Source organism: Hylobates moloch, unplaced genomic scaffold (genome assembly GCF_009828535.3).
Source record: "Hylobates moloch isolate HMO894 unplaced genomic scaffold, HMol_V3 SCAFFOLD_18, whole genome shotgun sequence".
Lineage (NCBI taxonomy): Eukaryota > Metazoa > Chordata > Mammalia > Primates > Hylobatidae > Hylobates > Hylobates moloch.
Genome location: NW_026652293.1, coordinates 12,397,989 through 12,425,219, shown reverse-complemented (window position 1 = coordinate 12,425,219; position 27,231 = coordinate 12,397,989). Strand labels below are relative to the sequence as shown.

General features: G+C 53.5%; 1 protein-coding gene across 1 annotated transcript; it reads right to left on the bottom strand.

The window, feature by feature from the left end:
* Positions 1-81: 81 nt before the first annotated feature.
* On the bottom strand, positions 82-18,256 carry LAD1 (ladinin 1). Its single transcript, XM_032136531.2, has 10 exons — positions 18,201-18,256; positions 8,071-8,214; positions 5,233-6,073; positions 4,602-4,706; positions 3,693-3,736; positions 2,148-2,220; positions 1,905-2,042; positions 1,481-1,567; positions 1,123-1,197; positions 82-764 (listed from the first exon to the last, which is right to left on the bottom strand). The coding sequence occupies exons 1-10, from the start codon at positions 18,236-18,238 to the stop codon at positions 759-761; spliced, it is 1,551 nt and encodes a 516-aa protein (XP_031992422.1). The 5' UTR covers positions 18,239-18,256; the 3' UTR covers positions 82-758.
* Positions 18,257-27,231: the final 8,975 nt, after the last annotated feature.

The window sequence follows — 27,231 nt, the reverse complement described above, 5'->3', positions numbered from 1 at the left end:
CCTCCTCACACACTTCAGATGACCTCTGCTAGAAAGCAAGGCCTCTAGAGAGGAATTCGCTTTTAAGGTCTCATCAGTCACTTACACCTGAGAGTAAATGAGTTTATCAGATCCTTCCTGAGAACAGGTTTTTCAGAGAACGGGTAATGGTTGCACACAAAAAGGCACTCAGATCCTGGCCACCGCAGCAGGCCAGGGAAGGGAGGGGCGAACCTAGCAGGGAGATGGGGCACAGGGAAGACGCACGGCAGCTGCTTCTCCATCTGGCCAGAGTGGGCCTCAGTGGCTGGGAGCAGGCCCCAGGGACAAAGATGGACGGGTCCAGGCCTCAGTGAAGGGGGACATCATAGACACAGAGGTACTTGCTGGGAGCCCATGAGACAGGTGACTCTGGAGTTCTTGAGGGACGCTGTGCCCTGATCTTGGATGTGAGCAGGAAGGAGCAGAGGTCTCTGGGCAAGACATAGTCCCCATAGTGCTGATGTGCACTTGTGCTGTGCCCTGGGCAGAGGCTGGGTCCCAACATCTGTTGTGCCTGCTGCAGGGTGAGAAAGTCCCAGCCCCAACAGGCTGGGCTGGGAAGGAGCTGGCTGAGTCTTGCAAATATTCCTGACCCCCGGGGCCCTGGCCAAACAGATCCACAGGCAAAAAGGGAACAGGGGCAATGAGAGGAAAGGGTGCTGCTGTGAGAGGCAGGGGCCTGGCATGAGGGAGGTTCCTTGAGACAAAGACTTGCAGGTCTGTCTTGGCAGGGCTTGTCACACCTGTGGGGCAAAGAGCTGTTAGCACAAGGCAATGGGGTATCAGGGATGGAAGGGGAAGGGGGCCACTGGATAGGAAGGCATCCCTTTGCCCGAGCCCCACACCCACAATGAGTCAGAGCCCTGCAATCTGCCGGCTGAAGGGGCAGGGGCTCTGCAGAGTTGCAGGCAGCACAACCAGCTGAGGGCTCAACCTTGTTCTCACGGTTGGCTCAGACCAATCTGCATGAGCAGGGATGGGGGCGTTCTGGGTGGATTGTGCCATTGCAGGCCGATTAGTGTGTGCACACGGGGGCGATGGGGTCTCCCACAGTACACTGTGGCCCTCTGCCGTAGGGCCAGGCTCCTCCCCACCATTCACCTCAGCGTCCAGCGAGGAGTCAGATTTCTGTCCCCACTGAGTCCTCTCGGTAGCAGATGACGCTTTCTGTGCCTCCTGATTGAGGGTATCAGGGTGGAGACCAGGGACTAAGACCACGCTCCAAAGGGCTCGGGATCCCCCAGGCCCAGCCCCCAACCCAGGATGTCCTTTCTCTTCCCAAAAGAGAAAAGGAATCCAGACCCACCCCTCCTCTCTGCCAGAGTCTGACCCACACGCCCATCTATTCCCCACTGCTTCCACTCCTGAAATGACTCCTCTCCCAGCTGTCCCTCCTCTGTCCCCAATCATCCCACTGCAAAGGCTCCACAGTAAGAGACATCAGGGAGGGTGAGGATACCTGGGGGTCCTGATCTCCAGACTCCTGGGTCCTGCTGATCCACAGGTTGAGCCTTGATGTCACAACCCCTGAGAGCCTCAAGTTCTCCTAAAAAGAGAACCTTCCATCTCAGGGTTTAGGGCCCTTGGCAGCAGCGAGGCATGTTCAGAGGCCCTGGAATGGGATAGGACTCTCCCTCACTCCCCTATGCATCCAGCACGTGCCACATATACCTGGGACAGCCCCCTCCCCTTCCCCCAGGGAGCTGTGTGCCCAGCTAAGGAGATGGGCTCAGGAACGTGAATGGGAACTCAAGTGAAGGTTCTGCCAACATTAATTGACACATGAAAACACAGTTTTCTAGCATTGCCACAGCCAAGATTTGGGTTTTGGAGACGTCAGGGCTAATCACCCTAAGGACCCTGGTGGGGCCTGAGCCCCTCACCTTCCTGCTGGAGGCTGGTTCTGCTCGGCTCTGGCCCGCCAGTTCCTTCTCAAAGAGGTGGCGCTTGCTGGCTACACCCACAGGAGCCACGAATAACTCAGTGCAAGGCAGACCCCGAGACTTGACAGATTCTGATCTCTGGGAACCAAGAACACCAACAGCTGACCCATGCTGGGGAGGGGCAAGGGCCATGCCCACTACTCATCCTGCACCCTCCGCCCCTTGGGAGAAGCCCCCACCCACCCGTATGGCCGTGTGGTATCTCTCCAGCTTCTCTCCCAACTTCACTGTGTTGTCTGGGAGCTTCATGCTGGCACTGCAGGATGGAAGATGGAACAGGCGAGCCAAGTGAGACACCCAGGGAGACCAGGCCTGCCCCCAGGGCCTGAGGAGCAGCCCCATCACACGTTCTCATTGTGGCCAAGAGCCACAATTTCCTATTTGGCCATGTTCCACTGAGGCCAGTTTCCACCGAGGCCACGTTCTCATTGTGGCCCTCCATCACACAGCAGGCTGTGTTGACTCGGCCAAGGTGAGGAACTTAGAGACTCCAGGGATTTCTCTCCACTTCCAAGAAATGTCCCATTCAATAGGACATCTCTTCTCCTCCATACCTTGTCATTTCCACTGCAAAACACCTCCCGAAGCAGGCCCTTCCTTTCCATCTTCCCCATCACAGCAATCGATCGCCACCTACCTGCTCTCCTGGCCTGCCACCGTGAGCTCTCCACATGGCTGCTCCTACCTCAAATCTGATCCTGTCCTTCCAGCTCAGACCCCGCAGGCCTTGGCACAGCACCCAAGACTCTAGTAATCTGGGCCCTCCCCTTCCCTCCCCCACAGTATGCCTGTGTGCCAGCCAGCTGGACACCATGCTCTTCACTCTGCCTTTTCACATGCTGATCCCTCTATTTAAAATGCTATTCCTCCAGTTTTACATGAGCAAACTTCCTACTAGTTCATGGAAAATCAATTGCTCCATGACACCTTCCCCAGCTCTCACAGGCCGAGCAGGTGCAGCTACTCCTGAGCTCCTAGCCCTGGGTTCACATTCCTGTGTCTGTGTCCCTGTCCCTCCCTGGTTGGCCAGTATGTAATGGTCTCATGTTTGAGAGAGCTGCTATAGGTTTGCTGGGTGGGTGTGAGTTGCTTGAGGACAGCAGCTGTGTCATTTGTCTTTGTACTCCTCCTCCTCCACCTCCACGCCAGCCGCCAGGCCTAGCCTAATGTAGTAGGCTCCAGTAAATGTTCACGGGGCAGATGAATACAGCATGAGTGGATGACATTCCTAACACATAAGCACATCTGCTTCTCAGATCCTATTTCAGTTTTGCTTTTTTTTCAAAGCATAGTCCTCAGGCTACTTGCATCAACACCATCAAGCCCAGGAACCTTTGTTAAACCTGCAGACCCACAGCCCCCCCACCAGGCCTGCTGGAGCAGGGGCTTCCCCTCCCTTACACTGTTCGTGGTCTCCCTCCCAGAAAGCCCCGTTTCCCTGTCCTAACCTCAAGGCTAAACCCTCATCCCCCTTTGGGGCCCCACCCAAGCCCTGCCTCCTCCGAGCAGCTCTCCCTGATCCTTCCCCGTCCTTGTTCCATCTCATCCCGCCTGGGTCCATTCTGTTAATCCCATCCCCCTGCCAGATCTGGAGGCCTGGGCAAGGACTGCACCTTCCCCTCGTGTGCCCTACTGCACAGCCTGGCACAAGGAGGGCGGGTGCAGGTACTGAGAAAATAGCCTGAACATGGCCAAATAGGAAAGAACCAGAGCCTCCAGGCCTCCCACCTGCGAGTTAGGGTTGTTTCCGAGTTTTCTTTCTTGGGATTCATCTGAAATGAGAAGGAAAGGCGTTGTTGTTTGGGAGTCCCTGGGAAATCGGTGGCCCCCTCGAGTGAAGAGCCCAGCTCTCAAGACATGTCCTCCTCCTCTTCAGATCTCCCACCCCTTCTACCAGGGGTCAACCCCACCAAAGAAATATGTAGACAAGTCTTTGTTAAAGATCCTTGTTTGTATCTGGAAGACACAGGTTCCCACCCACTAATAGGGGTCAGAAGCCTTTCTTCAGACTTCCTTCGCAGGGCACTTGTAACCACCTGTTTCCTATCTGCCTCCCACTGCCCATGAGCTCTGTGGGGGCACCAGTCACTATCAGGCCACCTCTCCAGGGCCTGGCACACATTAGAGGCATGATACCCAATGATTGAGTGAATGACCCAGTGAACAGAAGAACCAAGAATAAACACCAGGACAAAGCAAGATGAGATTTCCCCAATCCACATAGTTTGTACTATTGGGACAGTGGCAGAGCAGGGAGCAGTAGGAGAGCCTTGCTGCTCTCTGTTCCTCCCCTCCCCTCCTAGACAAGTCTCCTAGGTGAGGCCAGGAACTGATGAAGGCAGGTGTGGACCTCCCTGCAGCCCAGGGCCAGCCCTGCCTGTCCAGTCTTCATGCAGCCCTGGCCTTGCCCACTAGGTGGGGCTGCTCATGTTTATTGGCACCTACCTCCCAGGTCACTAACCTGCTCTCCTCTGCTGAATACAACCTTGTCTGTTCAGGGCCACCCATGGGAATCCAAAGCTCCTCTCTATCCAGGGGACCTTCCTACCTAACCTACGGCTCCTATGTTGTAATGGATGCGGGCTTCCTCCGCTTGCCCTCCAGTGGCTCGCAGACCAGGGTGCCCAGGGCTCTCACCCGAAAGGAGATGGTCCTGGGGCTGGAGCGTTTGAGGGAGCTGCTGTAGGTTCGCTGTGTGGGTGAGGACGTATCTGCCTCTTCCTCCTTGCTGGGGATTTTCACCTGGATGGGCCAGGGGGAGTGTCACATAAGAGGTCTAGGACCCATCAGGCCGTGGCAGCCATAGACCCCATGGCTCACCCCAGGAGCTGCAGGAAGAGGGGAGAATGAGACAGCCCTGTGCCTTCTCTCCTGCCTCCCTCATCTGCTGTGGGAGTGGCTCACGGACAAAGTCCCTTGGGGCCAGGGCACCAGGCAGAGCTTTCCAGGGGAGCTTCTAGAAGGATCTGAGGCTCCCCACTAGTCTGCGGGGGTCCAGGAGCCCAGGCCTTAGATGAAGATATGGTGGGGGGCACCAGGTGCTCCCTGCCCCACAGCTGGTGCCCCTTTAAGCTCCAGCAGCCTGCCCCATCTCAGCCTTCCTGCTCTGACCATGGCTAGAAGCAGTCAAAGAAAGAGACTTCCAAGGCCAGCCTGCAGGTGGGAGGATGGAGGCAGCCAGGGAACCAGGGACTACCTAGGTGGGACCGGCCGGCAGGGCCAGCCAGGTGGCAGAGTAGAAGGGTGGGAGGGACGGGACACTGCCAACCTGGAGTGTGACGGGTGGGAGGCGGGAGGCCACAGTCGGAGCGTCTGAAGCCCCCTGCTCTGCCAAGGAGGGCAGGTTCTTCCCAGGGAGGGCCCTTCCTCTCTGCTCCTTGGTGGTGGCTGGGCTTCCCCCAGAGGCTGGCAGCTCCTGCGCCAGGGGCTGCTCTGAGGCTGTGGCCCTCTTTGGAGCCGGCTTGGCGTCTGCAGTTGAGCTCTTCTCTGAGGCTAGTGCCTTCTCAAAGATGGATGCTTTCTCAGACACCAGCCTCCTTCCTGAGACCAGTGCCATCCCTGGGGCCGGCGACTTCTCAGAGACACTGGTTTTTTCTAGAACAGACTTCTCTGAGCTGTTTCTTTTCTCTGACATTGCTATCTTCTCCGATAGAGATGCCTTCTCTGACGCCAGCACCTTCTCGGAGATGGAGGTTTTCTCGGAGACCGGACTCTTTTCAGGTGCCGTCTTCTGTGGCATGGAGGATTTCTCCAAGACTGGGGACTTCTCTGGAACCCCTTTCTTCCTCCCTTCTGGCTCCCTGCCCATCAAGCTCTCCTCCTCCAGGGCCCAGGGGCCCCGCTGTTCCCGACTCAGTCTCCGGCGAGGTGGGATTTCCAGTTCCTTCTTGGGGACTAGGGGTTTCTGTGTGGCCTGCACAGGGCTCAAGCTGTCCCTCCCCTCCTCTGCCTCCAGCCTCTCCTGGATGGGGGCCTGTGCAGCCTCCACCACCTGCCGCCTCTGCCTCCGCTCCTGCCGTGTTCTGAGGATGCTCTGGATGTCCTCGTCCTCATCTTTGGAGGCTGGGGGCAGTGGCCTGGGCACCTCTGCTTCTTCCACGCTCGGTAGTCTGAGTCAGAAGATGGGAGACAGAATCAGAGGATAGAGGTGGAAGAGACCCTAAGTATACCTAACCCAATGGAGATGCTGCCAGGACCACCAAGGAGGAGGTGAGGATGTCAGGCCCTGGCCTCCCTGGCTCACCACCACCTTTATCCACTTGATATATTGCACTTCCAAGGTATCATCTGAACAAAGCACTCTATGCTTTTTAAAAAGCTTATAAATTCCTACGAAGTCCAATGACTCCATGTTCAGACACAGTCAACAGACCCTGAATAACTGCTTTAATATGTGCCAGAGCCTTCATGGGGCATTGGGGATCAAAAGGAATAAGCACAGTCTCTGCCCCTTAGATCTTAGATCAAGACTAGAGATGTCTAGGGATTTTGTCAAGGTCACAGAGCTAATTGGTGGGGGAGCTGGGAGCAGAACCTAAGGCTTCCGATGCACCATTCCACACTCCTGTCAGTCTTGTGGGTGCAGCCAAGACTAGGTGACAGCCACAGGTACTGGTGCAGCCCAGCTCTGGACATCCTCCAGAGTCTGCTGCAGTCCCGTGCAAGGCTGAGGGAGGGGAGGACAGGAGAGGAGAGGGTCATCACAGCCCTGTTCTCCCTTCTCGGGGGACCCAAAGAAACAAAAGCAACATGAGAGGATTGTCCATAACCCACAGCACCTGGCCTCCAGCAAAAGGAGATTATTTTCCTTCCTCACCACTCTGCTCTCCATGTGCTATCAGGCAAGTTAACTTACTGTTGGAGCCTCAGTTTTCAAATCTGCAAACTGGGCTTGTTAGGAAGCAAAATGAGACTCATGAGGGTGCCCAGCACAGTCCTGGCATGTAGGTGGCATTCAGTAAACCCCAGACTCTTCCCCACCTCATAATCCCAAAATCTAGATGGCAAAACTAGCCCCAAGCTTCTTCTCCTCAGAAGTAAATTATAGGCCGGTGCAGCGGCTCACACCTGTAATCCCAGCACTGGGAAGTTGAGGCAGGTGGATCACCTGAGGTCAGGAGTTCAAGACCAGCCTGCCCAACATGGTGAAACCCTGTGTCTACTAAAAATCCAAAAATTATCCAGGCGTGGTGGCAGTTGCCTTTAATCTCAGCTACTCAGGAGGCTGAGGCAGAATAGCTTGAACCTGGGAGGCAGAGGTTGCAGTGAGCCAAGATTGTGCCACTGCACTCCAGCCTGGGTGACAGAGTGAGACTCCAACTCAAAAAAAAAAAAAAAAAAAAAAGAAAAAAGGCAGCCAGGCACGGTGGCTCACGCCTGTATTCCCAGCACTTTGGGAGGCCAAGGCAGGTGGATCATGAGGTCAAGAGATCGAGACCATCCTGGCCAACATGGTAAAACCCCATTTCTACTAAAAATAAAAAAATTAGCTGGGTGTGGTGGCAGGCAACTGTAGTTGCAGCTACTCGGGAGGCTGAGGCAGAAGAATTGCTTGAACCTGGGAGGCGGAGCTTGCAGTGTGCTGAGATCGCGCCACTGAACTCCAGCCTAGTGACACAGCGAGACTTCGTCTCAAAAAAAAAAAAGAAGTAAATTATAGAGGGTCAGGGTTAGAGGGAGGCAGCCTGGATAATGGAAGGAGGCGGGAGCTTGACATATCTGGATGCACATTCTGGCCCTGCCACTCTTGAGGTACGTGATCTCAGCGAGTCACCTAAGTACTTTTCAACCCTGTTTCTCCACCTGTAAAATGGGTTAACAATACCTCTCTCTCAGGGACATTGTGTGGATTACGTGAGCTATGGCCATAAAATGTCCAGCACAGTATTGGCTCGTGGATGGTCAACAAAAAGTAGCAAGCATTGTTATGAAGAGGATGGAAGCTGGCAGGACTGAGTCTGGGGAAGGCGGGGAAATTGAAGTTCATCATCACACCCTTCAGCCTCATTTCCTGGGCCCCAACTCCCTGAGCAGACTGAATATGCTGCACTTAGTCTGAGGCAACCAGTCCATCCCCATCAATCAGGATAGAAACCTGAGCACCTACCTCTCAGAAGCAGAGGCCTGCCGGTCTCCATTCTGGCTGAGCCTGGGAGCCTCATCATCCGTGGTGAAGCTCAGGTTGCGGTGCCGCCGCCTGCGCTCACGCTCCTGCTCCTCCTCATCCTCCAGAGTCCTCTGCCGGGCAAGGCTGGGGGAGGGAAGGAGAGGGTCAGCACAGCTGGGGAAACCCAGGACCCTCCCGAGGAAGGCTCCTCTAGGGCTGGGAGAAGAGACCAAATGCCCTCTAGGCCTGCACTGGCTACAGGCAGCTCAGAAGTGCTTGAAACGTGGCTGGTGTGAACGAAGGCATGCTGTGTGAAATACACACTGGATCTTGAAGACCAGTGAAAGGTCTCATTAAGAACTGTGTACATTGGCCAGGCGCGGTGGCTCATACCTGTGATCCTAGCACTTTAAGAGGCTGAGACAGGCGGATTGCCTGAGCTCAGGAGTTGAGACCAGCTTGGGCAACATGGCAAACTCCATCTCTACTAAAAATACTATATATATATATATATATATATATATTAGCTGGGCATGGTGGCACACACCTGTAGTCCCAGCTACTGAGGAGGTTGAGGCATGAGAATCCTTGAACCCAGGAGGCAGAGGTTGCAGTGAGCCGAGATTGTGTCACTGCACTCCAGCCTGGGTGACACAAGACTGTCTCAAAAAAGAAAGAAAAAAATTGTGTATATTGATTGTGTGTTAAAATGGCAATATTGTGGACATATTGGGGTAAATGAGCTATAATATTAAAATTAATTTTGTTTTTTCCTTTTTATTGAAACAGGGTCTTGCTCTATTGCTCAGATTGGAGTGCAGTGGCACAATCACAGCTCACTGCAGCCCCAACCTCCCAGGCTCAAGTGATCCTCCCACCTCAGCCTCCCGAGTAGCTAGGACTACAGGTGTGCACCATTACACCTGGTTAATTTTTAAATTTTTTGTAGATATGAGGTCTCACAGTGTTGCTCCGGCTGGTCCTAGACTCCTGGGCTCAAGCAATCCTCCCACCTTGGCCCCCCAAAGTGCTGGGATTACAGGCGTGAGCCACTGCGCTGGGCTGCTTTTTACTTTTTTTAATGTGACTACTCAAAAACTTAACATTTTAGGCCGGGCACAGTGGCTCACACCTGTAATCCCAGCACTTTGGGAGGCTGAGGAGGGTGGATCACCAGAAATCAAGAATTGGTGAAACCCTGTCTCTACTAAAAATACAAAAAAAAAAAAAAAAAAAAATTAGCTGGGCGTGGTGGCACATGCCTGTAATCCCAGCTACTCAAGAGGCTGAGGCCAGAGAATCACTTGAACCTGGGAGGCAGAGGTTGCAGTGAGCCAAGATAGTGCCATTGCACTCCAGCCTGGGCAAGAGTGAAACTCCATCTCAAAAAAAAAACAACATTTTAAATGTAGTTCAAATTATATGTCTATTAAATTCCTAGTAAAGCTGCAAGGCTTTGGATTAGACTGTGGTTTCTCCAGCTCAGCACTATTGACACTTTGGCCAGACAATTCTGTGTCCAGGGCTGTCCTGGATCACAGGATGTTTAGCAGCATCCCCAGCCTCTACCTGCTGGGTGCCAGTAGTACATTCCCCAGCTGGGACAACCAAAATGTTTCCTGACACTGCCAAATGTCTCCGGGGGGGCAAAGTCACCCCAGATAGGAACCACTGGGTTGAACTGTACTCTGGACCCCAGGATGGGAATGGGGGGGCCTCCCTCCCTGGGGGTGACCAGGAACGTGGAAGGGCGGGCCTGGTCCTGCCTGAAGGAAACAGATGAACTTGCCAAGTGCCTTTCTCTTTCTGGTCCTGGGATTCTTAGGTAATATCCATCAGTGGACAGTCATGGAGATAGTTCCTCACTCAATTCCCCATGGAATTTCTTAGCTTTTGGGAAGGGAAGACTTACAAACAAAACCGTTTACACATGGAAAAAACTCCAATATTGCCTTCCCTTCACTTCCCAGGGGCTCTTGGAGCCTCCCTCACCTTTCAGATGGAAAGAGCTTCATGGAAAGAGTTGAGCCATGGAGCTCCACAGATCTGGATGAAAATCCAGACAACTTTCACTTTTCTGGGGAGCAAGGGGACCCCACACCCTACTTTTGGTTCCTGCCCCAGTCACCCTTCATTCATGGGGCCAAGCAGGCATTCTATAGCCAGCCAGCCAACCCCACCAGTCTATCCATTTACTACTCACCCACACACCCATGTACTCAGCCTCCCACCTGTTCCCACCATCTTTATCCACCTGCTCTACCTACCACCTCCCACCAGCCCATCCTCCATCCACCCCACCCCTTCCAGTCCAACCAAAGAGCAAATGAAAACTGAATGACTATGACAAGCCAGCACCATGTCAGGAACTGTGTGGGTGTCACAGAACATGGCAGGGTCTCTGCCCTGGAGATATTGACAATCCAGTGAAAAAGAAGTGTGTCCACCAATAACTCCCCCAACCAAAGTTGTTCTGCAGTGTGAGAGAACAAATGCTATAGGCCAAGATTATCAGAAAAGGCTCATGGAATAGATGAACTGGGCTGCATCTCAGTGAACAAACAGGCTTTCCATGGGGTGGGGCTGGCAGTCCAGGCAGAGGGAAGGTACCGAGGTTCAGGGTTTGCTGGGGACGGGAGGCTGAGCTTCACCCCGGGAGACAGGAGGGTGTGTGAGCAGGGGAGTACCAGGTTGTGAAAGTCAGCTGGGGGAGCCCTTCTCTGTGGTTCCCCCTGCATTGTCTGCAAATCAGGTTAAAAGGTTCTTGAAAAGGCCTCTGTCTTCCCTCCCAGAGTTATAGCAACGACTGCAAGGCCTCCCCTTGCCACTGCCAGACGCCAAACTCTCTACCCTTTGCTGTCCCAGGCTCTCCTGCTGCCCAGCCCTAGTTCCCACTGAGCCTGTCTCCTCCGCAGGGAGTCTTTGGTAAGGCAAGGTCAGGTGATCTGGTTTCTAAGTCCTCCTGCCCTTTGGCAAGTTACTTCCTTTTCTCTTCCTCAGTTTTCCCGCCTAAAATGAGAAGGATGAACCACATGAACCTCTCTGATTTTTTTTCTGGGTCCAGCATCCCCTGGATTGAGCCAATATTCACTAAAAAATTACTTTTGAGGACCTACTATGTGCCAGGCATGATTCCAGGAGCTGGGAACAGCTGGGAATGAGACCAACAGAGTCTTCCCCTTCACAGAGCACACATCCAGCATGGGGGAGTCAGACCATAAGCAAGGAAATGAGCCCATGAACAAAATGACACCAGCTAAGTGTCACTAGGACAAGGGAACAAAGTAAGTGATATGAGAGAAGGTGGCTGGGTGGGGAAGCCCCCTCGGAAAGCCCTCGTTCATGAGGAGGAGGCAGCAGAGCCAGATCCGGCAGCCAGTGTTCCAGGAGGAGGATCCAGCCAGCGCAGAGCCTGCACGTGAGGAGCTGGGTATTCAGGGGAAGACGGGAAGCCAGGGCCAGAGTGGCCCACAGGGAAGTTGGAGAGGGAGGCAAGGCCAGAGCAGAGGGCCTTGGAGACCAGGGAAAGGACCTGGGTTTTATTCCAGGTGTGCTGGAGAGCCCTGGAGAGTGGTACACAGAGAAACAACATGATGGGATCGCTCTTTTTTAATCTCTCTGGCTGCTGAATGAAAAACAAACAAACAAACAAACAAAAACATTGAAAGGGCCAGGGGAGAGGGGAAATGGAGGACCCGTCAGAAGCACCTGCAATCCCACAGGCGAGAGCTAGAACTATGGTGGCTTGGACTGGGGTGGGGACAGAAAATATGGGGAAAAATGATAGATTCGGGACATGTTCTGAAGATACAGCCACCAGGGTTGGCTGTTGAATTGGATGTTGGGTGGGACGAGCGGGAGGAAAAGAAAAAAATCAAGAACTGCTAGATTTTGGGCCTGAGCTGTTTCTGGAGCTGCCATTAATAACATGGGGAAGACCAGGGGAGGAAGGAGTGTGGTGGGCTGTTGGGTGGTAGTGGGGAGGGACAAGAAGGAGATGAAGAGCTGTGCTTCTGGCTTGTTCCAAAGGAGAAGAAACCAGTGAAAAGCAAAGATCAAGACGCTGCAGCCAGGGAGCTGGAAGGAAACCAGAGGAGGGTGTTGGCATGAACAGGGGAGTAACTGCCCCAGTTTGATGCTGCTGCGAGGCGAATGAGACCAAGACGGAATTGTGAGCACAGAGGCACCAGGTACCACAGGAAAAGCAGATGTCAGGGCTGTGCCAGAGCCTGAGCAGGCTGGCAGGGGTAAATGGAAACCAAAAAAGGAATTAGTGAGTATCAACAACTCTTTTGAGAAGCAAATAGCATGGGACAGTAGTGGCTGGGCGCAGTGGCTCATGCCTGTAATCCTAACACTTTGAGAGGCTGAGGCAGGTGGATCACCTGAGGTCAGGAGTTCAAGACCAGCCTGGCCAATATGGTGAAACCCTGTCTCTCCTAAAAATACAAAAATTAGCCGGGCATGGTGGCAGACTCCTATAATCCCAGCTACTCGGGAAGCTGAGGCAGGAAACTGGCTAGAACCCAGGAGGCAGAGGTTGCAGTGAGCCAAGATCACGCCGCTACACTCCAGCCTGGACGACAGAGTGAGACACCATCTCAAAAAAAAAAAAAAGAAAAAAAAAAAAGTGGGACAGTAGCTAAAGGAGGATGTGGGCTCAAAGAATGCTTTAAGTTAAGGTATAATTTACATAAATGTACAGATCTTAAGTTTTGCTTTTTTTTTTTTTTTTTGATGAGCAAACAAAGAAGAGAGTGGAGAAGGTCTGAGAGGGTTGAAAACAGTGTGACTGGCTGGGCATGGTGGCTCATGCCTGTAATCCCAGCACTTTGGGAGGCCAAGGTGGGAGAATTACTTGAGCCCAGGAGTTTGAGACCAGCTTGGGCAACAAAGTGAGATCCCCATCTCTATATAAGCAAAGAGTGATTGAGTTGTCCTGCAGTGAGAGAAAAAACCACAGGATAGGGTATCTCATCTCTAGTGCCCAGCACGGCGCCTGGCACCCAGCAGGTGCTGACAAATGTGGAAGAGCAAGTAAGTGTCAATTTCAGGGGTGCTGGGCTCTCCTCCTCCCTAGAAATTACAAAACTTCTGCCTTGATACCGAGGCGTACAAAGGGGGAACAAAGCCCACTCCTCCCCCAAAGGCAATCTGCCCAGCTGTCTGCCCAGGGAAGGCAAGTGCCTACCCATCACCCCAAGGGGAAAGGAGGTGCCTTTGGAGGAGAACCTTCCAGACCCTCCCAATTCTGCCAGCAGGGCAGCTCTTCCTGGTGAGAACCTCAATCCCTCCTCTGTCAGTCATACCTCTACTTCCTCAGGGGAGATGGAGAGGGGCCCAAATCAAACTTTCCCCCGTGGCCTTGGCCACGGAACTTAAACAAGATTCCCCTGGGCCTCTGCATGACTCTTGTGAGCTCTAGGTATTTGTAGATTGAGCATTCATCATTCATTCATGCTTCACTCACTACACACAAACATGCTGTCTTATGAGGCAGGCTCCGAAGTCCCACCTCTCCTCGGTTTTCTTATTCAGACTTAGAAACGCCAACTTCTGCTGGCTTACATGTGAGGCCACATCTCCCGCTCCCTCCTCTGGATGCACCCCATCCCTTGTCCACAGCCTGGAAACAGCTCTTGCCCTCCAAAGCTGAGGGATCCAAATATTGGGGAAAGTGACCCACAAAGCCCAGAGTGCCTCTCCCCTGACCACACCCACAGCTGGCTGAGCTGGAGCCTCCAGGATTCCTGCGTCTTGAGCCGCACAGCTCCCACACGCCACCCTCAGCCCTTGGGGAAGTGGCCTATTTGTTTATCCTCCTGTGGGGCCCTGGATGGCGCATGAGCACCCAGAGTCTGGTCTCCTGGGGGTCTCCAGGGCTCAGCTGCAGGACTCAGAACCCAGGGATCCTTGAGTGTCCCCAAGCTTTACACTAAGACCCCACAGCTCACTCAAGGTGATGTGGCCACCACCCCTGCTGCTTGGGAATCATGGGGCTGCCTTCGACCCTGACACCTGGCAAAACATGAGTCCCTTCAGCAGCACCACCCCACCCTGGGGAGAAATGTTATCTCCAACAAGCACAAGTTATGAGGATAAAAATGGAAGGGAGGGAAGGGCAAAGGCCAGTCCCCAGGAGGGGACTCAGTGGGTACAGCTGTTGAAACCCCAGTAATAAATAAAAAACTGAGGGCTCGAAACAGTGTTGGGCACTTGTTGAACATGGTGAATACGAATAAATCCATAACTAAAGGAATAAGGGGGGGAAATGAGCACACTAATGTGGAAGTGCTTACTCTAACACCAGTCACTGTTCTAATACCCCTGGCATTCATCTTTACAACAGCCACTAGGTGCGGTGGCTCATTCTTGTAATCCCAGCACTTTGGGAGGCCAAGGCGGCCAGATCACTTGAGGCCAAGAGTTCGAGACCAGCCTGGCCAACATGGTGAAACCCCATCTCTACTAAAAATAGAAAAAAATAGCTGGGTGTGGTGGCGCATGCCTGTAATCCCAGCTACTCAGGAGACTGAGGCATGAGAATCACTTAGAACCCAGGAGGCGGAGGTTGCAGTGAGCCGAGATCATGCCACTGCACTCCAGCCTGGGTGATAAAGCGAGACTCTGTCCATCTCGTATATAAAAAAACTGAGGCTCAAAAGAGTTAACAACCTTCCCATGATCACACAGCTAATAAAAACAAGAAACCAAGATTTAAACCTAGGTCAGCCTCTCAAAAGCACCTACCCTTAACCATCATACCAAGTGCCAGAAAAGGTATGGCCAGGGAGGGCTGGCCCTAACCCAGAGTGAGCTCAACAGCTGAACCTTCAAGGGAGGGAACAGAGGCCCAAGAGGGCATCTGAAGGTGTGGTATTTCCCACCCCAGGACACACTGGGGCCCAGGGCAAAGCCTGGGAGGGCAGAGGCTTGGGGAAACCCCGTGGCCCATGCAACATTGACCTTCAAGCCCCAGAGCCAGGCCCAGGGTGAAACCTGCAGGCCCAAACAGCTGCGGAGGCTCAGCTGCTCCTAATAGCTGAGGCCACAGCCCCAGGCAGCTGCCTACCACTCCTTCCCTCTTGACAACCCTTTCCCCCACCTCCTGGCCTTCATCTGGGGACACACATCCCTCTCGGTGTCTCCACGTAATGCTGCTATCCTCCTCCCCACTCCAGACTTCAACTCCCTCCTTTGGGGATGGGGGTCCTCTTTTTCTCTTAAATAATTCTAAAGGACATTCTGCCCTGTTACTCACTAGAGGGCTTGTTTTGACCTCTCCCCTGGGAATTTTCTTCCTGAAGTCTAACTTCCAACTATTCTGCAGCAACTGATGGCAGGGATTTAAGTGAAGTGGTTGTTAAAAGTCATGTTTAGCAGTAGAACCCATTTTCCCAAATTGAATCATAGACAGAAGCCCATTATACAACAGATCAAGGCTCAGCTGCTCTGCTTAAAGCGGGGAGAGGGTGAGAAGGCTGCCCCAGATGCATTTTGTAGAACCCTGGGGCTCAAGGAGCATAATTTGCAAATCTTGGGGGCTAGGGTTAGGGAAGGGAGGACAGAGGAGGGATGGGGGGTCATGCCCATGACCTTGGCCAGTCTCCTGAACCTGAGCAGGGCAGGCCTTAAGCTTCCCTTCTGCATGGTCACTGTGGGGGGTAACTCAGGTCTCTTCCAGCCCCAAAGGTCTAGGGAGAGGTGTCTGGAGAACCCAGAGCAGTGATTGGAAGTAGGAGGGCGGCTCAAGGCCCAGGCAGGGAAATGATTAACCACTGGCTGTTCAGTCCCAGGCACTCTCAGATCCACACCTCACCCCCTGCAGACAGGCCTGGCCCAGCCTCACTGGTCACCAGGCCAGTCCAGGGAGAAAAGGACAAGGCTTCTGACCAGGGCACCCAGCCAGCCAGCTCACCACTGCCACCCCTTCCCCCCCGTCCGCCATCCCAGGGCTGGAGGACTTGAATCTCTGCTCCATGCCAAGGATGGGCTGCAGGCTGGCCCCCAGCTACCCACCCACCTCTCCATCCACCTCCGCACCTGGGACCACGCTGTCACACCCTAGCACGATCCTCCCCAGCCCAGGAGGCTCTGTTGACAGTGACTCACAGCCCTTTCCTGCCTGCCCGCTGAGGCTTGTTCACCCAGGGAGCGGAGCGGGAGCGGTCCTCTGTTCCAGGTGCCTCATCAGGGTGACTGTTGGCAGCAGCTGCGTCTGCCCACAGGGCTCTATGAGGGCTGGGACCCGGCAGGGAGGGCAGGCCAGGGGCCCCTGTGGCAGGACTGGTTCCCCAGAGCTTCCCTGGCACTTACCCTGGACATCTTGTGGGAACTTGGCTGTAGCCACATGAGTCCACGTCCGTCTGAGCAGTGGACAAGCTTAGGCCAGACCTTGCTCCCATTTTCAAACTTCCAGTGCCCCAGCTGCCTCCCCGCACACACACCCCCATGCATATCCAGGCATGCTTTCAGACACAAAATCACATATATCCCACCAGACTATGAATTTCTGAAGGAGTGTCTGGTTTGTATTTTTAACCCAATGCACAGCACCGAGCTCTTCGATAAACAGTTCAACTGAACATATGCAGACTGACAAGCTCAAGACTCAGCAACATAAGAACCAACTCCCCGCACAGATCTGTCATCTCTTCATAGGCCATAAATACACTTGTCCACAAGTATGCCACACACACACACACACATAAGCATACATTCACAGGCACAGGTAGGCCCACGTCTAGAAGCAAAGACACTCCCACATCAACCCCCAGGCACACTGACCCACATGCAAAGTCCAAGACCTTGACTCCTCAGCCGCACCCTCAGCACAGACCTCCCTCTGTAGCAGCCTGGGTTTCTTTTCCAGAGCACTGAGTTCCCTCCATTCGTGGGGCTTACCTTTTCCCCTCTCTAGAGCCCATGGGCTGCCCACAGTGCTTCAGAGCACTGTGAGGTCTTGAGGGTCTGGGGAGGTAGCCCCCAAGTCCCAGGCGATGAGCTGCTATGGAGAGGCTAAGCCTGAGACAATGAGGTAGTTCTGGAGCCCTTATTAAGGGAGGGCAGGAGGTGGGTAGAGGACATACTAGAGCACTGGAAAAACCTGTGAAAGATACCTTGATGGGGAAAGCCTACAGGACCCAAATGGCTGGAGGGTCTGCACCTGGCAGAGATAGCTCTGGCTCAGGAAAGGCCAAGACCCAAATGCCCACCTGGAAGGAGCCAAGAGGCTAATATCTACCTGGCTAGAAAGGGATCAAAAGAGCAGGCTCCAGCTCTGGGCTACAGCAGGAGCCTCAGTTTCCTTAGGGACAAGATGGGGGAGGGGGGCGCCCAGTGGAGGAATGAGGTGAAAATGCTCACAGGGGGCCTTCTTGGGAGAGGTGCAGGGTCGCTCCAAGAGAAGTCGCTAGAGGTCACCAATCTCCATGAGGGGTGCTGCCTTCTGAATGCCCACCTTCCCCAGGCCTCTCGGACCCTGATGGGATGTCCAGCAAGCAGGGATAGGATGCCTCATCCCCTGACCCTTTAGGAGACCAGTGTACAAGTAAAGATTGCAGCAGCACAGATGGGGATGGCAACTATCTTAAGGTTCCCAGCCCAGATGCCACCCCAAAATGCCATGCTGAGATTTTGAGCGTCCTTAGTGGGAGATGGGTCTGCTTCCCTCCAGTCCTCTTCACTGACCCCTCTCTAAGACGGCTCTTCCTGCTCTCCCTCCCATGAGGGGCTGTGGGACACCTCCCAGGGGTCCTCTCCTCCAGAGACACACGGGGGCAGTGAGAGAGGCTTCTCTCAGGAATGAGGCTTGGAGGTTACTCCTGAACACCTCCACGATCCCCCAAAACATTTCTTCCGCTTCCACCTTCCACAGGGGGGGCCATACCCCAGGGGGCGTCCAGACTGGGGACCAGCCTTCCCCCAAGCACCCCCAGGGGAGAAGACCCACCCTGTAACCTCAGGGGTCCCAAGTTTGGCCCCAATCCTGTCTCCCGCGAGTCGCAGCAAGACCAGGGTCCAGCCTCAGTGTCAGGGTCCCAGGCGGGGAGGAGGCCGGTGCCCTGGGAGAGGAGACCCAAAGGCTCCCCGCCGACCTCCCGCCCCTCCCGGCTCCCTCCGGCGCTCACCTGGACAGCGCGGACCAGTCCTTCCTGCTGACAGCCATGCTGCAGGAGCCCCGCGTGGCCGCCCGCGCCCCGCCGGCCGCCGCCTCACCTGGCGCCCCTCCCCTGCTAGCCCAGGTGGGGTCACATGGCCGCTTATCTCACCCCCGCGCGCCCCGGCCGCGCTCCGATTTGTCGACCTGGGAGCGGCCTCTGGGACGTGGGCGTCCCAGACAAAGCTGCATTGATCGCAGCCCAGGCCGGCCCGGCCGCGAGGCCGCAAGCGCTGGGTGGACCGTCGGACGGATCGCGGGACCGACCGACGGACGCCCGGGGCCGGCGTGGGGCTGGTCGGCTGCCTGGGGCGAGGGCGGGAGACTTCCTGCTCAGAACCAGTCCGACCAGCTTGGTGCTGGACCGCCTCCCGCGCTGTGTCGCGGCCTGGGGTGCCGGGGAGCTGGGCTGGGGGCGGGGACCCCTGCCGGGAACCCGACTTAGCCCGGAGAAGCTCAAGAGCAGGAAGCCCAGGGGAAAAGTTAGCTCAGGTACTGTAATCTCGGGTCTAGAGCGCCCGCGCCTTCTGGGCCCTTTCCCGGGGAGCGCCCCCCCCACTCCCAGGCTTCAGAACCCACCCGGGCCCACCGCCCCAGTAGGCCTCTCTGAGATGAATGGCGCATTGCTTTCTGAGCTGCACACAAAACACGGCCCTGGTGGAGCCAGCTCCACCCAAACGGAGAATCTTAGACTCAATTCAGCAAACATTTGTGAAAGCACAAATATGTCAAAGGCACTGTCCTTGCTCCCTGATACTGGACTTTGGGCTAGAGTGGCAGGGTATATAATAAGGGCAGAGGAAGCTCAGTTTTTCTTCCCCGAGGAAAGATTAAACACAGGTATCTAGGACTCGAATTTTGGAGCACCGTGAGACAGCTCAGGCACCCCCGGCACCACCTGGCTCCCTTTAGGTGCCCATCTGGGCCGGTGCGGGGCCAGGTGCTTTCTATCCAGGAGCCAGCCTCAGGTGGGCTAAGAGAGGGTCAGGCGTTGAGCATGGGGAATCTTATCTTCCCTGATGGATCTGAACTGCAGGGTCAGCTCACAGTTGCAGTTCCTGCCCTGAGAGGAAGGAGGCACAGCCCCAGCACCAGGATGAGAATATCAAAAGGGAGCCTGAGCCGGAGCCAGAACTGCCCTCATGCTCCTGGGCCTCGCTGCCCAGCCTCAGCCTCTCTTTGGTGCTCATCTCAGGCCTTCCAGCTCTGAGATCTCACGGCAAAGGACAAGCTAGCTGCCTGCCAGAAGCCTGGAAACACAGACACCGCCAGCGTGTTGAGATTCCCCCTCCCAAAGTACCCCCTCCTCCAGGGAGCCTTCCTTCTTGGCAAGGGCAGGACGAGGTCCAGGACACGAGAACTGGACTGGTAACTTGCACACTTGAGCTCTGATTCTGACATTTGTGAACTATGTGACTTGGGACAAACTCCCTCAGTTTCCTCATCTGTGGAGTGGATGTTATGATACCTTGCTCTGCTTCCTTCCAGGTTGTGGAAATCATATGAGTTCCCTGCTAGTGACATTGGAGTGCACAGATGAATGTCGACAAGGCCCCAGGGAGTTCTGAACAGAGGCCAAGGCAGGCCCTGGAGCTGTTTGCTGTTTACAGAAAAAGAGAAAGAGGGGACCCCCAATAGTCTAGGTCCCTGGATCCTCTGACCCGGGGCCTGACACTGTCAGGGAAGTTGCTGTCTCCCTGGGGACCTATTGAATGTTCTTCCCATGGCTAGTCAGTGCTGACACCTCAACACAGGAAGAAAAATACTCCTATGAAGTCATCTGAAGCCTGGTCATGCCAGGGACACTTCATGAAGCTAGGGAGCAGTCCTGTTTCTAAAAGCCCAAAATCTAATAGCCTCTCTACAGACATAAAAGCCCAAAGACGTGGAAAGTTTGTATGCAGACAACCCTAGAAGTAAGGAAAAGTGAATGGCATATATTTTAGTGCCCAGAAAGTTCCTTGAGATCAGACATTGTACATTTATGGGATACTTTCTAAGTGCCAGCTACTGTATTTGGTGCTGGATCAGTGCATCCATTTCCTGGGGCTCCCGTGACGAAGTGCCACAAACTGGATGGCTTTAAACAACAGAAATTTACTCTCTCACAGTTCTGAAGGTTAGAAGTCTGCCATCAAGATGTGAGCAGAGCCAGGCTCTCTCCAAAGGCTCCAGAGGAGAATCCTTCCTTGCTTCTTCCTAGAGCTCCTTGGCATACAGCTGCATTACTCCAAGCTTTACCTCTCTTGTCACACAGCATTCTGCCTGTGTCTCTTGTTTGTGTTCAAGTATCCCTCCACCCTAATTTAGTATGACCTCATTTTAGCTTGATTATGCCTGCAAAGACCCTATTTCCAAATAAGGTCACATTCACAGGTACCAGAAGTTATGAATTGAACACATCTTTTTTGGGATGTGTTCTACCCATTATAATTCATTCTACCCACCATAATCAACAAGTGGCTTTGACATTCAGTGACACAAAGATGATAAGGACTCGGTTCCTGACCTCAGGACATTCTCAGTCTATCAGTGAAGACACACACATGCTGGTGAACACACACACATACACAAGCACACATATACCCCAAGCCTCATTCAAGTCAGACTGTGATTAAAAATGGAAATTGTGTCATCAGGAGGGATTGGGGAAGTCTTTACACAAGAAAGAATATCTAAGTTGGGCCTTGAAGGGTAAGTGGAATTCAATTGTCAGAAAGGGTGTAAGGGCATCCGGCTATAGGACACAGCATAAACAAAGACATTGGGACATAAATATGAAAGGTGTGTGTGGAACAGAGAGAAAACTAGTCTGCGTGAAGCATTGAGCCCCTTCCAAGGCTGAAAGGAAAGGTTGGAGACAGATAGTAAGGACTTTGTGGGTTGTGCTAAAGAGTCAGTCAGCCTTGGCCGGGTATGGTGACTCACGCCTGTAATCCCAGCATTTTGGGAGGCTGAGGCGGGCAGATCACTTGAGGTCAGGAGTTCAAGACCAGCCTGGGCAACATGGCAAAACCCCATCTCTACTAAAAATACAAAAAATGAGCTGGGCGTGGTGGCACACACCTGTAATCCCAGCTACTTGGGAGGCTGAGGCAAAAGAATCACTTGAACCTGGGAGGCAGAGATTGCAGTGTGCCAAGATCACACCACTGAACTGCACTGCACTCTAGCCTTGGCAACAGAGCAAGACTCTGTCTCAAAAAAAAAAAAGCCTTTATCCTGTAGAATACAGTTGAATATAGAAAATGAGAAGAGTTTGGAGGCAGTGTGGCAAGAGGTCACACTGGAAGGGAGACTGCTTAGGGGGCTATTTTTTATAGTCAACAAAAGAAACGAAGGCCCTGAGCAAGGGCACCAGGAGGATGGGGAGGAGAAGGTGTTGGCAGGAGTTTTGGAAAGCTGGATGGCCAGGACTGAGTTGATTGACTATGGCTTGTGAGGGAGGAGAAATCTAGGTGACTCCCATCTCCCTGCTGGAGGGACTGGGTGAATGAGGTGCCATTGACGAGACAGGGATGTGAGAGCAGGAGATCTGGGGAGGGGTGACTTTAGACCACCGAGGGTTTCTCAGCCTCAGCATCATGGCCATTTCAGCCTGATAATTCCTTGTCGGGGGCTGTCTGTGCATTGTGAGATGGTCACCAGCATCCTTGGCCTCTACTCATTTGAATTTAAGGTCCCTGAAGCCAGCCGGATGGAGCTGCCCAACAGATGGTTGGGTGTTGGAGCGGGGGAGCGCAGGAGACAGCTTCGCATTGTGTTTTCCACAGCACGCAAGGGCCCTGGCTGAGTAGGAAGGAGGAGGGAATGACTCCTCGTGAGCGGCGAGGTTGGAGTTCAAGTTATCTGTGACCATGCCCTGGCTCCCCAAGCATCTTGTGGGTGCCTTGAGAAGAAAAAGAATGTCTTATTTGCCTCAGTATCCCCTCAACACTATCCCTGGCAGAGTTGGTGCTTGATAAAGGTTTAGAGAATTGCACTAACTTGATTTGGGAAGAACAGGAAAACCCAAATAGCCTGAGAGCCCCTGCCAAGAGTAACATTAGGAGGCTGGGTCAGGAAAAAGCTGAGATCAGGTGAGGTTAAGTATTCAGGATCTTTGGTCTCCAGGATCTGCCGAAACCAGGATGTGGAGCATCAGCAACTGTCATAGTTGCTGATGGGAGTGTAAGGGTACAACTAGCAAAGGTGGGGATGTCATTCTTGTCGACCCAACAGTTGCACTCCTGGGTAGAGAAGTTCTTGAACTTGAGCATCAGAAGTGAGACTCATGAATATTCATATCAGCACAATTGGTAGTGGCAGAAATCTAAATGTCTATCAGCAGGAAAGGGAATGAATGGTGTTTTCATCATTTCATCATTTCATGGCAGTGAAAATGAATGAACTACAATTATCAATAGGGATGAATTTACAACCTTAACATTGAAGGGGAAAAAGCAAAATGCATGCACTTATGCAAGGTTTACAAAAAGATGCAAAACTCAATGATGTATTAGGAATTCATAAATACATAGTAACATTATGAAGAGAACCAAGAGGATAACAAACACAAAATTGAGGACTGTATTTACCTTTGTGGAGAGGAAGGGGTTGTGACTGGGGAGGGAAGCATAAGGGCTTCAAAAGTATGTGCGATATCCTAGTTCTTAAAATGAGTGGTTGGCAGATGGGTGTTCACTTCACGATTCTTTATTTGTACATTAAAAACATATGCGTGTGATGGTTACTTCCTCCAGGGATATTCCGCCAGGCAGCGCTTAGCACAACTGGGAATTCCCTGGTCAAAGTCAGGGAATTTCAAGATTTTTCAGCCAGTGGTTGGGCAAGGGGTCATCTCTCTCATCCCCTCCCTCGAGGTTCTGAGGAGCCTCAGAACAGACGTTCAATCTCTGGAATCCCCCAGAAAAAAGACTCATAGGGCAGCTTCCCCTTTCTCGGACAGGACAGAGTGGAGATCCAGGGGGATCCCCAGCCCCAACCAGCTGGCTCGAGGTCACATCCTATTTCAGTTCTGTTCCCATTCATGTGTCTCTGCTGAGCAACTGCCATGCTTGTGGCACTCTTGGGGGAAGGGAAGAAATGAATGAAGTGATAGGACCCACGCCCTAAAGAATCCAGGGCAGTAAGCTCCCTGGCTTTCGGTTTTCACAAACTTATAATATTGTTTAATATAAATACTGACATTGTGCTGCCACCATTTTATTTTGTGAAGTAAGAGCATTAGAAAACAATTGCCACCTACTGTCCTCCTATTCCATATGTAAGGGCTAATTTAATACTCCAGTAATAAAACAAAGGCATGCATGCTTTTAGATCAGAGGAGGGTCGTTTCCACTGAATACATTTAGCTTTATGAAAATCTCACTACATTTGTGGCCCTGGTTTCCTCATTGTGGGATGGAGCAGTTGAAATTTGGGTCACAAAGAGCCAGTCAGGAGAAGAGCATCTGGGAGGCACTAGTACAGGGGACACACAGGTGTCTGTGACACTCAGGGCGGGCAGACAGGTCATCACCCTGCATTCTGCATGCCCACGCACACACACCACGCTCACCCCTTCTGATGAACAGGCACAAGCGTTCACACACACGCTCCTCCCCCAGGGACTCCCAGGTTGAAACACCTCCCCTGACTGCCAGACAAAGCCATACCTCTCTCCTGAACCCAGGGCAAAGGGCCAGGTTCACCCAGCCTGTGCCAACCAGTGAGAGAGGCCAATGGTTGGCACTGGAGCCAGTTGGGGTGCTGAGTTGAGGCCAGAGATGGGCAACCTATTCAGATCCCTGGGCCTTTGCCTCTGGCCGGGAGACCAAAGCCCTGTCCACATCCAATTTTCTCAGACTGGGAGTCTGGGGACCTACTTCCTAGCTCCAGTTAGGTTTGTGACCTTGAGCAAGTCACCCTCTCTCTCTGGTCCTTCAGACATTGACTGCCATGCTCTGAGCCAGTGCTATGGGGTTTTTGAGGCTCACCCTGCTCAGCCTTGGTCTCAGGGGACCCACAAGCCAGCCTAGAAGTGTGTCTTGGAAGGAAGAGAAAACCCTTGCCCCTCACCTTTAATGAAGGACCCGCAGGCAGACAAGCTTTGGGGATGTCTGAGGAAAGAGACCTGATGGGGGTCAGGAGAAGAAGCTGCCATTAGCACTGGTCCCAGTGAACTGTCCTGGGCTTCCGCAGCTTGGTCACCCACCTGGAACGGAGCTACCCCCCCGCCCCTGGCTGCCCAGCCCAGAGCCTTGTGGGGAGTATGACTCACTTCGTGGGGGGCCATTGTGGCTAATGTTTAACTCTGCCCCTCCTTCAGCAAGGCACTTTAGCCCCAGCAGCCCTTAGCACTGGGCCCTGCCCTGATCATGCCTGCTGCTGAGTGGGCTCAGACACACAGCTGAGCTTGGCCTCCTTGCCCCGTGGGGACTGGGCACCTTGTGGGGAAAGGTGGGGGCAACAGCTGATCTCCCAAGGGCTCTGGGACAGGCGAGGGTGTGGCAGGTGGCATCCTGCCCTGGTCATTCCTACCAAGCAGAGAGGAGCACCAGGCCCATCTCCACCAGCTGGGGGTGACTACCCAGCTATTGTGTGCTGATTAGTAACAGATATCCCCCAAGTAGCACCCCATCACTCTACCCTCAGCCAGGTCCCCATGTTGGAGGAGGGCCTCACCTTAGCCCATCCGTATGTCACTTGCATCTCCTTTTAATGTTTCCCCTTCAGTGGGGATGTGGGGACTCCCCGGGTGCATATGCAGGACCCTCGACCCCCAGCTGTGTCCTTCCAAGAAAATGTCTGATTGGGCTCTGTTAAGGCCAGTCTGAACTCAGAAAAGGGCAACCCCAAGGCAGAGTGACGTGGGATCCAGTCTCCAGTCTGCAGCTAGCAAACCGTGTAACTTAGAGTGAGCTACTTGAACTCTCCAGGCCTCCATTTCCTCATCTGTAAATTTGAGCTAACAAATGTACCATTTTTGTGAGAATGCAATGATACAACTCAGATAAAGCATTTAGCATCACATATTACTATTATTGAAATGCTGTTATTAAAATAGTCAATAAGAGTATGGATTCTAACAGACTTCTTGGGTTGAATCCTGGGCCCACCACTTATTAGCTGTGTGATCATGAAAAGTCCCTAACCCCTCTGTGCCTCAGTTTTCCCCACTGTACCATGAGAATATTAGCCGTACCTTTCTCCTAGTGTTGTTGTGAAGGTTAAATGAACTAAGGTGCACACGCTGGTGCCTGACACATAAGTGTGCTACATGTGTGAGCTGTTACTCAGTGGCAGGCCCCAGCTCCCAGCTCTACTGGCGTTGTCTCCATGGTGAGAGAAGACTGCGGTAGAATCAGTGCTCTCCAGAGGCCAGGCCTCTCACCCCCAGGCCCCATTCTTGGCTACAACAGCCCCTTCCATTGATCCCTCTCCCACCCCCAAGCTCTCCTTCCTCTTGTCCACGGGTCCTCTCAATCCTTGCGCTCCAGATGTGTCTATGCCTGTATGTGCCCTTGCTCCGTCCTCACAGGAGATGAATTAGGTCTGTTGCTGCCTGGAAGCAGAAGGAAGAACCCGATGACCTCCAGGAAACCTCTGGTTGGCTCTTCTGCCCCTCCTAGAGAGCCACGGCTTAGGTGTGTTGAGTGGGCCCCACCTCCTCCTCCCATGGGTCTTCTGCACCTACGTGTTTGCTTTGAGTCAGGCCCAGAGCAGGTCTCCTGCTTTTACATGACTGGGTGGATACCCCAATCTGCCAGGGCCCCAGGTTAATAGTTGACTGCAAAACTGGGATTTGACTCTGGAACCTGGGGCCAGGCTCTAGGGAAGGGCTGGAAAGAGGTGAAACAAGGAGACCGCTTTGGACCCAGGCCAACCGGAGGAGCCCTGTGAGGTGGGGAAGAGTGGGTTTCTGTGGCTGCCTGGGCATGAAGGCATGAAGCCTAACCCCATCCTCTGTGGCCTGGACCAGCCCTGTCAGGTTCTCCAACTTCGTGCATTGAGACTGGGTGTGTCTGTGCTTACAGGTTTCTGTGTGTGATTGGGGTTGTGCTTTTTGCACACGTCTGCCTCTCTGCCCACTGACCTATTTATAGCAAGAACCCTGGGCAGAGTGCTGCTTCCCCTAAGGTAGCCCAAGTTGCTGGTTCCCACTGCCATGCTTTCTGAAAGCCAGACCATGCCCTGGGGAGTAGCTGGCACTGCACTTTGTACCAATTTCTGGCACTTATGGCAGATAATACATGGGATTCGAGGGCAGAATGGGGACTCAGTAGGGTAGGTAGAAGGGTTGCTGCTCTGATAACTCAGCCCCTCCTAGGGCCAGTGCTAGGGTGGTCAAAAAGCCAAGGGACCCCAGGTCTGGGACCAGCCACTTCCCTTGCAGGCTTAGCTCAGAAGTCACCATCCCACTGCCCTGAAAAGTCAGAACTTGACCGGATGCAGTCGCTCATGCCTGTAATCCCAGCACTTTGGGAGGCCAAGGTGGGCGGATCACGAGGTCAGGAGTTCGAGACCAGCCTGACCAACATGGTGAAACCCTGTCTCTACTAAAAATACAAAAATTAGCTGGGTGTGGTGGCACGCACCTGTAATCCCAGCTACTCAGGAGGTTGAGGCAGGAGAATCGCTTGAACCTGGGAGGCGGAGGTTGCAGTGAGTCGAGATCGCGTCACTGCGCTCCAGCCTGGGTGACAGAGCGAGACTCCATCTCAAAAAAAAAAAAAAAGAGAAAAATAAAAGTCAGAAGTTTGGTCTCTGCTTCACAGGAGCCACTCTCATGAGTATGTTGGGGGAAGAGGGGCTGCCCCAGACCCCCATTCCACCCCAGAAGGCCCCATGCTCTCACCAGGCTTTGGACCCAAAAGTTAGTGGGATGGAGAAAGGACCTGATCCAGAGGACAGATAAGTGGCCACCCCATCTCCGGGAAAGAATCAGTCCTGGGGGATAGGACCAGTGCAGGAGTGTGAAGGGGAAACAATTGGGAGGAGGGTGGGTGAAGGTGGGGAGA

Coding starts and splice junctions, on each gene's coding strand:
- LAD1 (XM_032136531.2), bottom strand. CDS start 18,238: ATGGCTGTCAGCAGGAAGGACTGGTCCGCGCTGTCCAG. Junction 1,568..1,904: donor AACCAGCCTCCAGCAGGAAG/GTGAGGGGCTCA, acceptor TTCTCTTTTTAG/GAGAACTTGAGGCTCTCAGG. Junction 1,198..1,480: donor CTGGAGATCAGGACCCCCAG/GTATCCTCACCC, acceptor ACCCTCAATCAG/GAGGCACAGAAAGCGTCATC.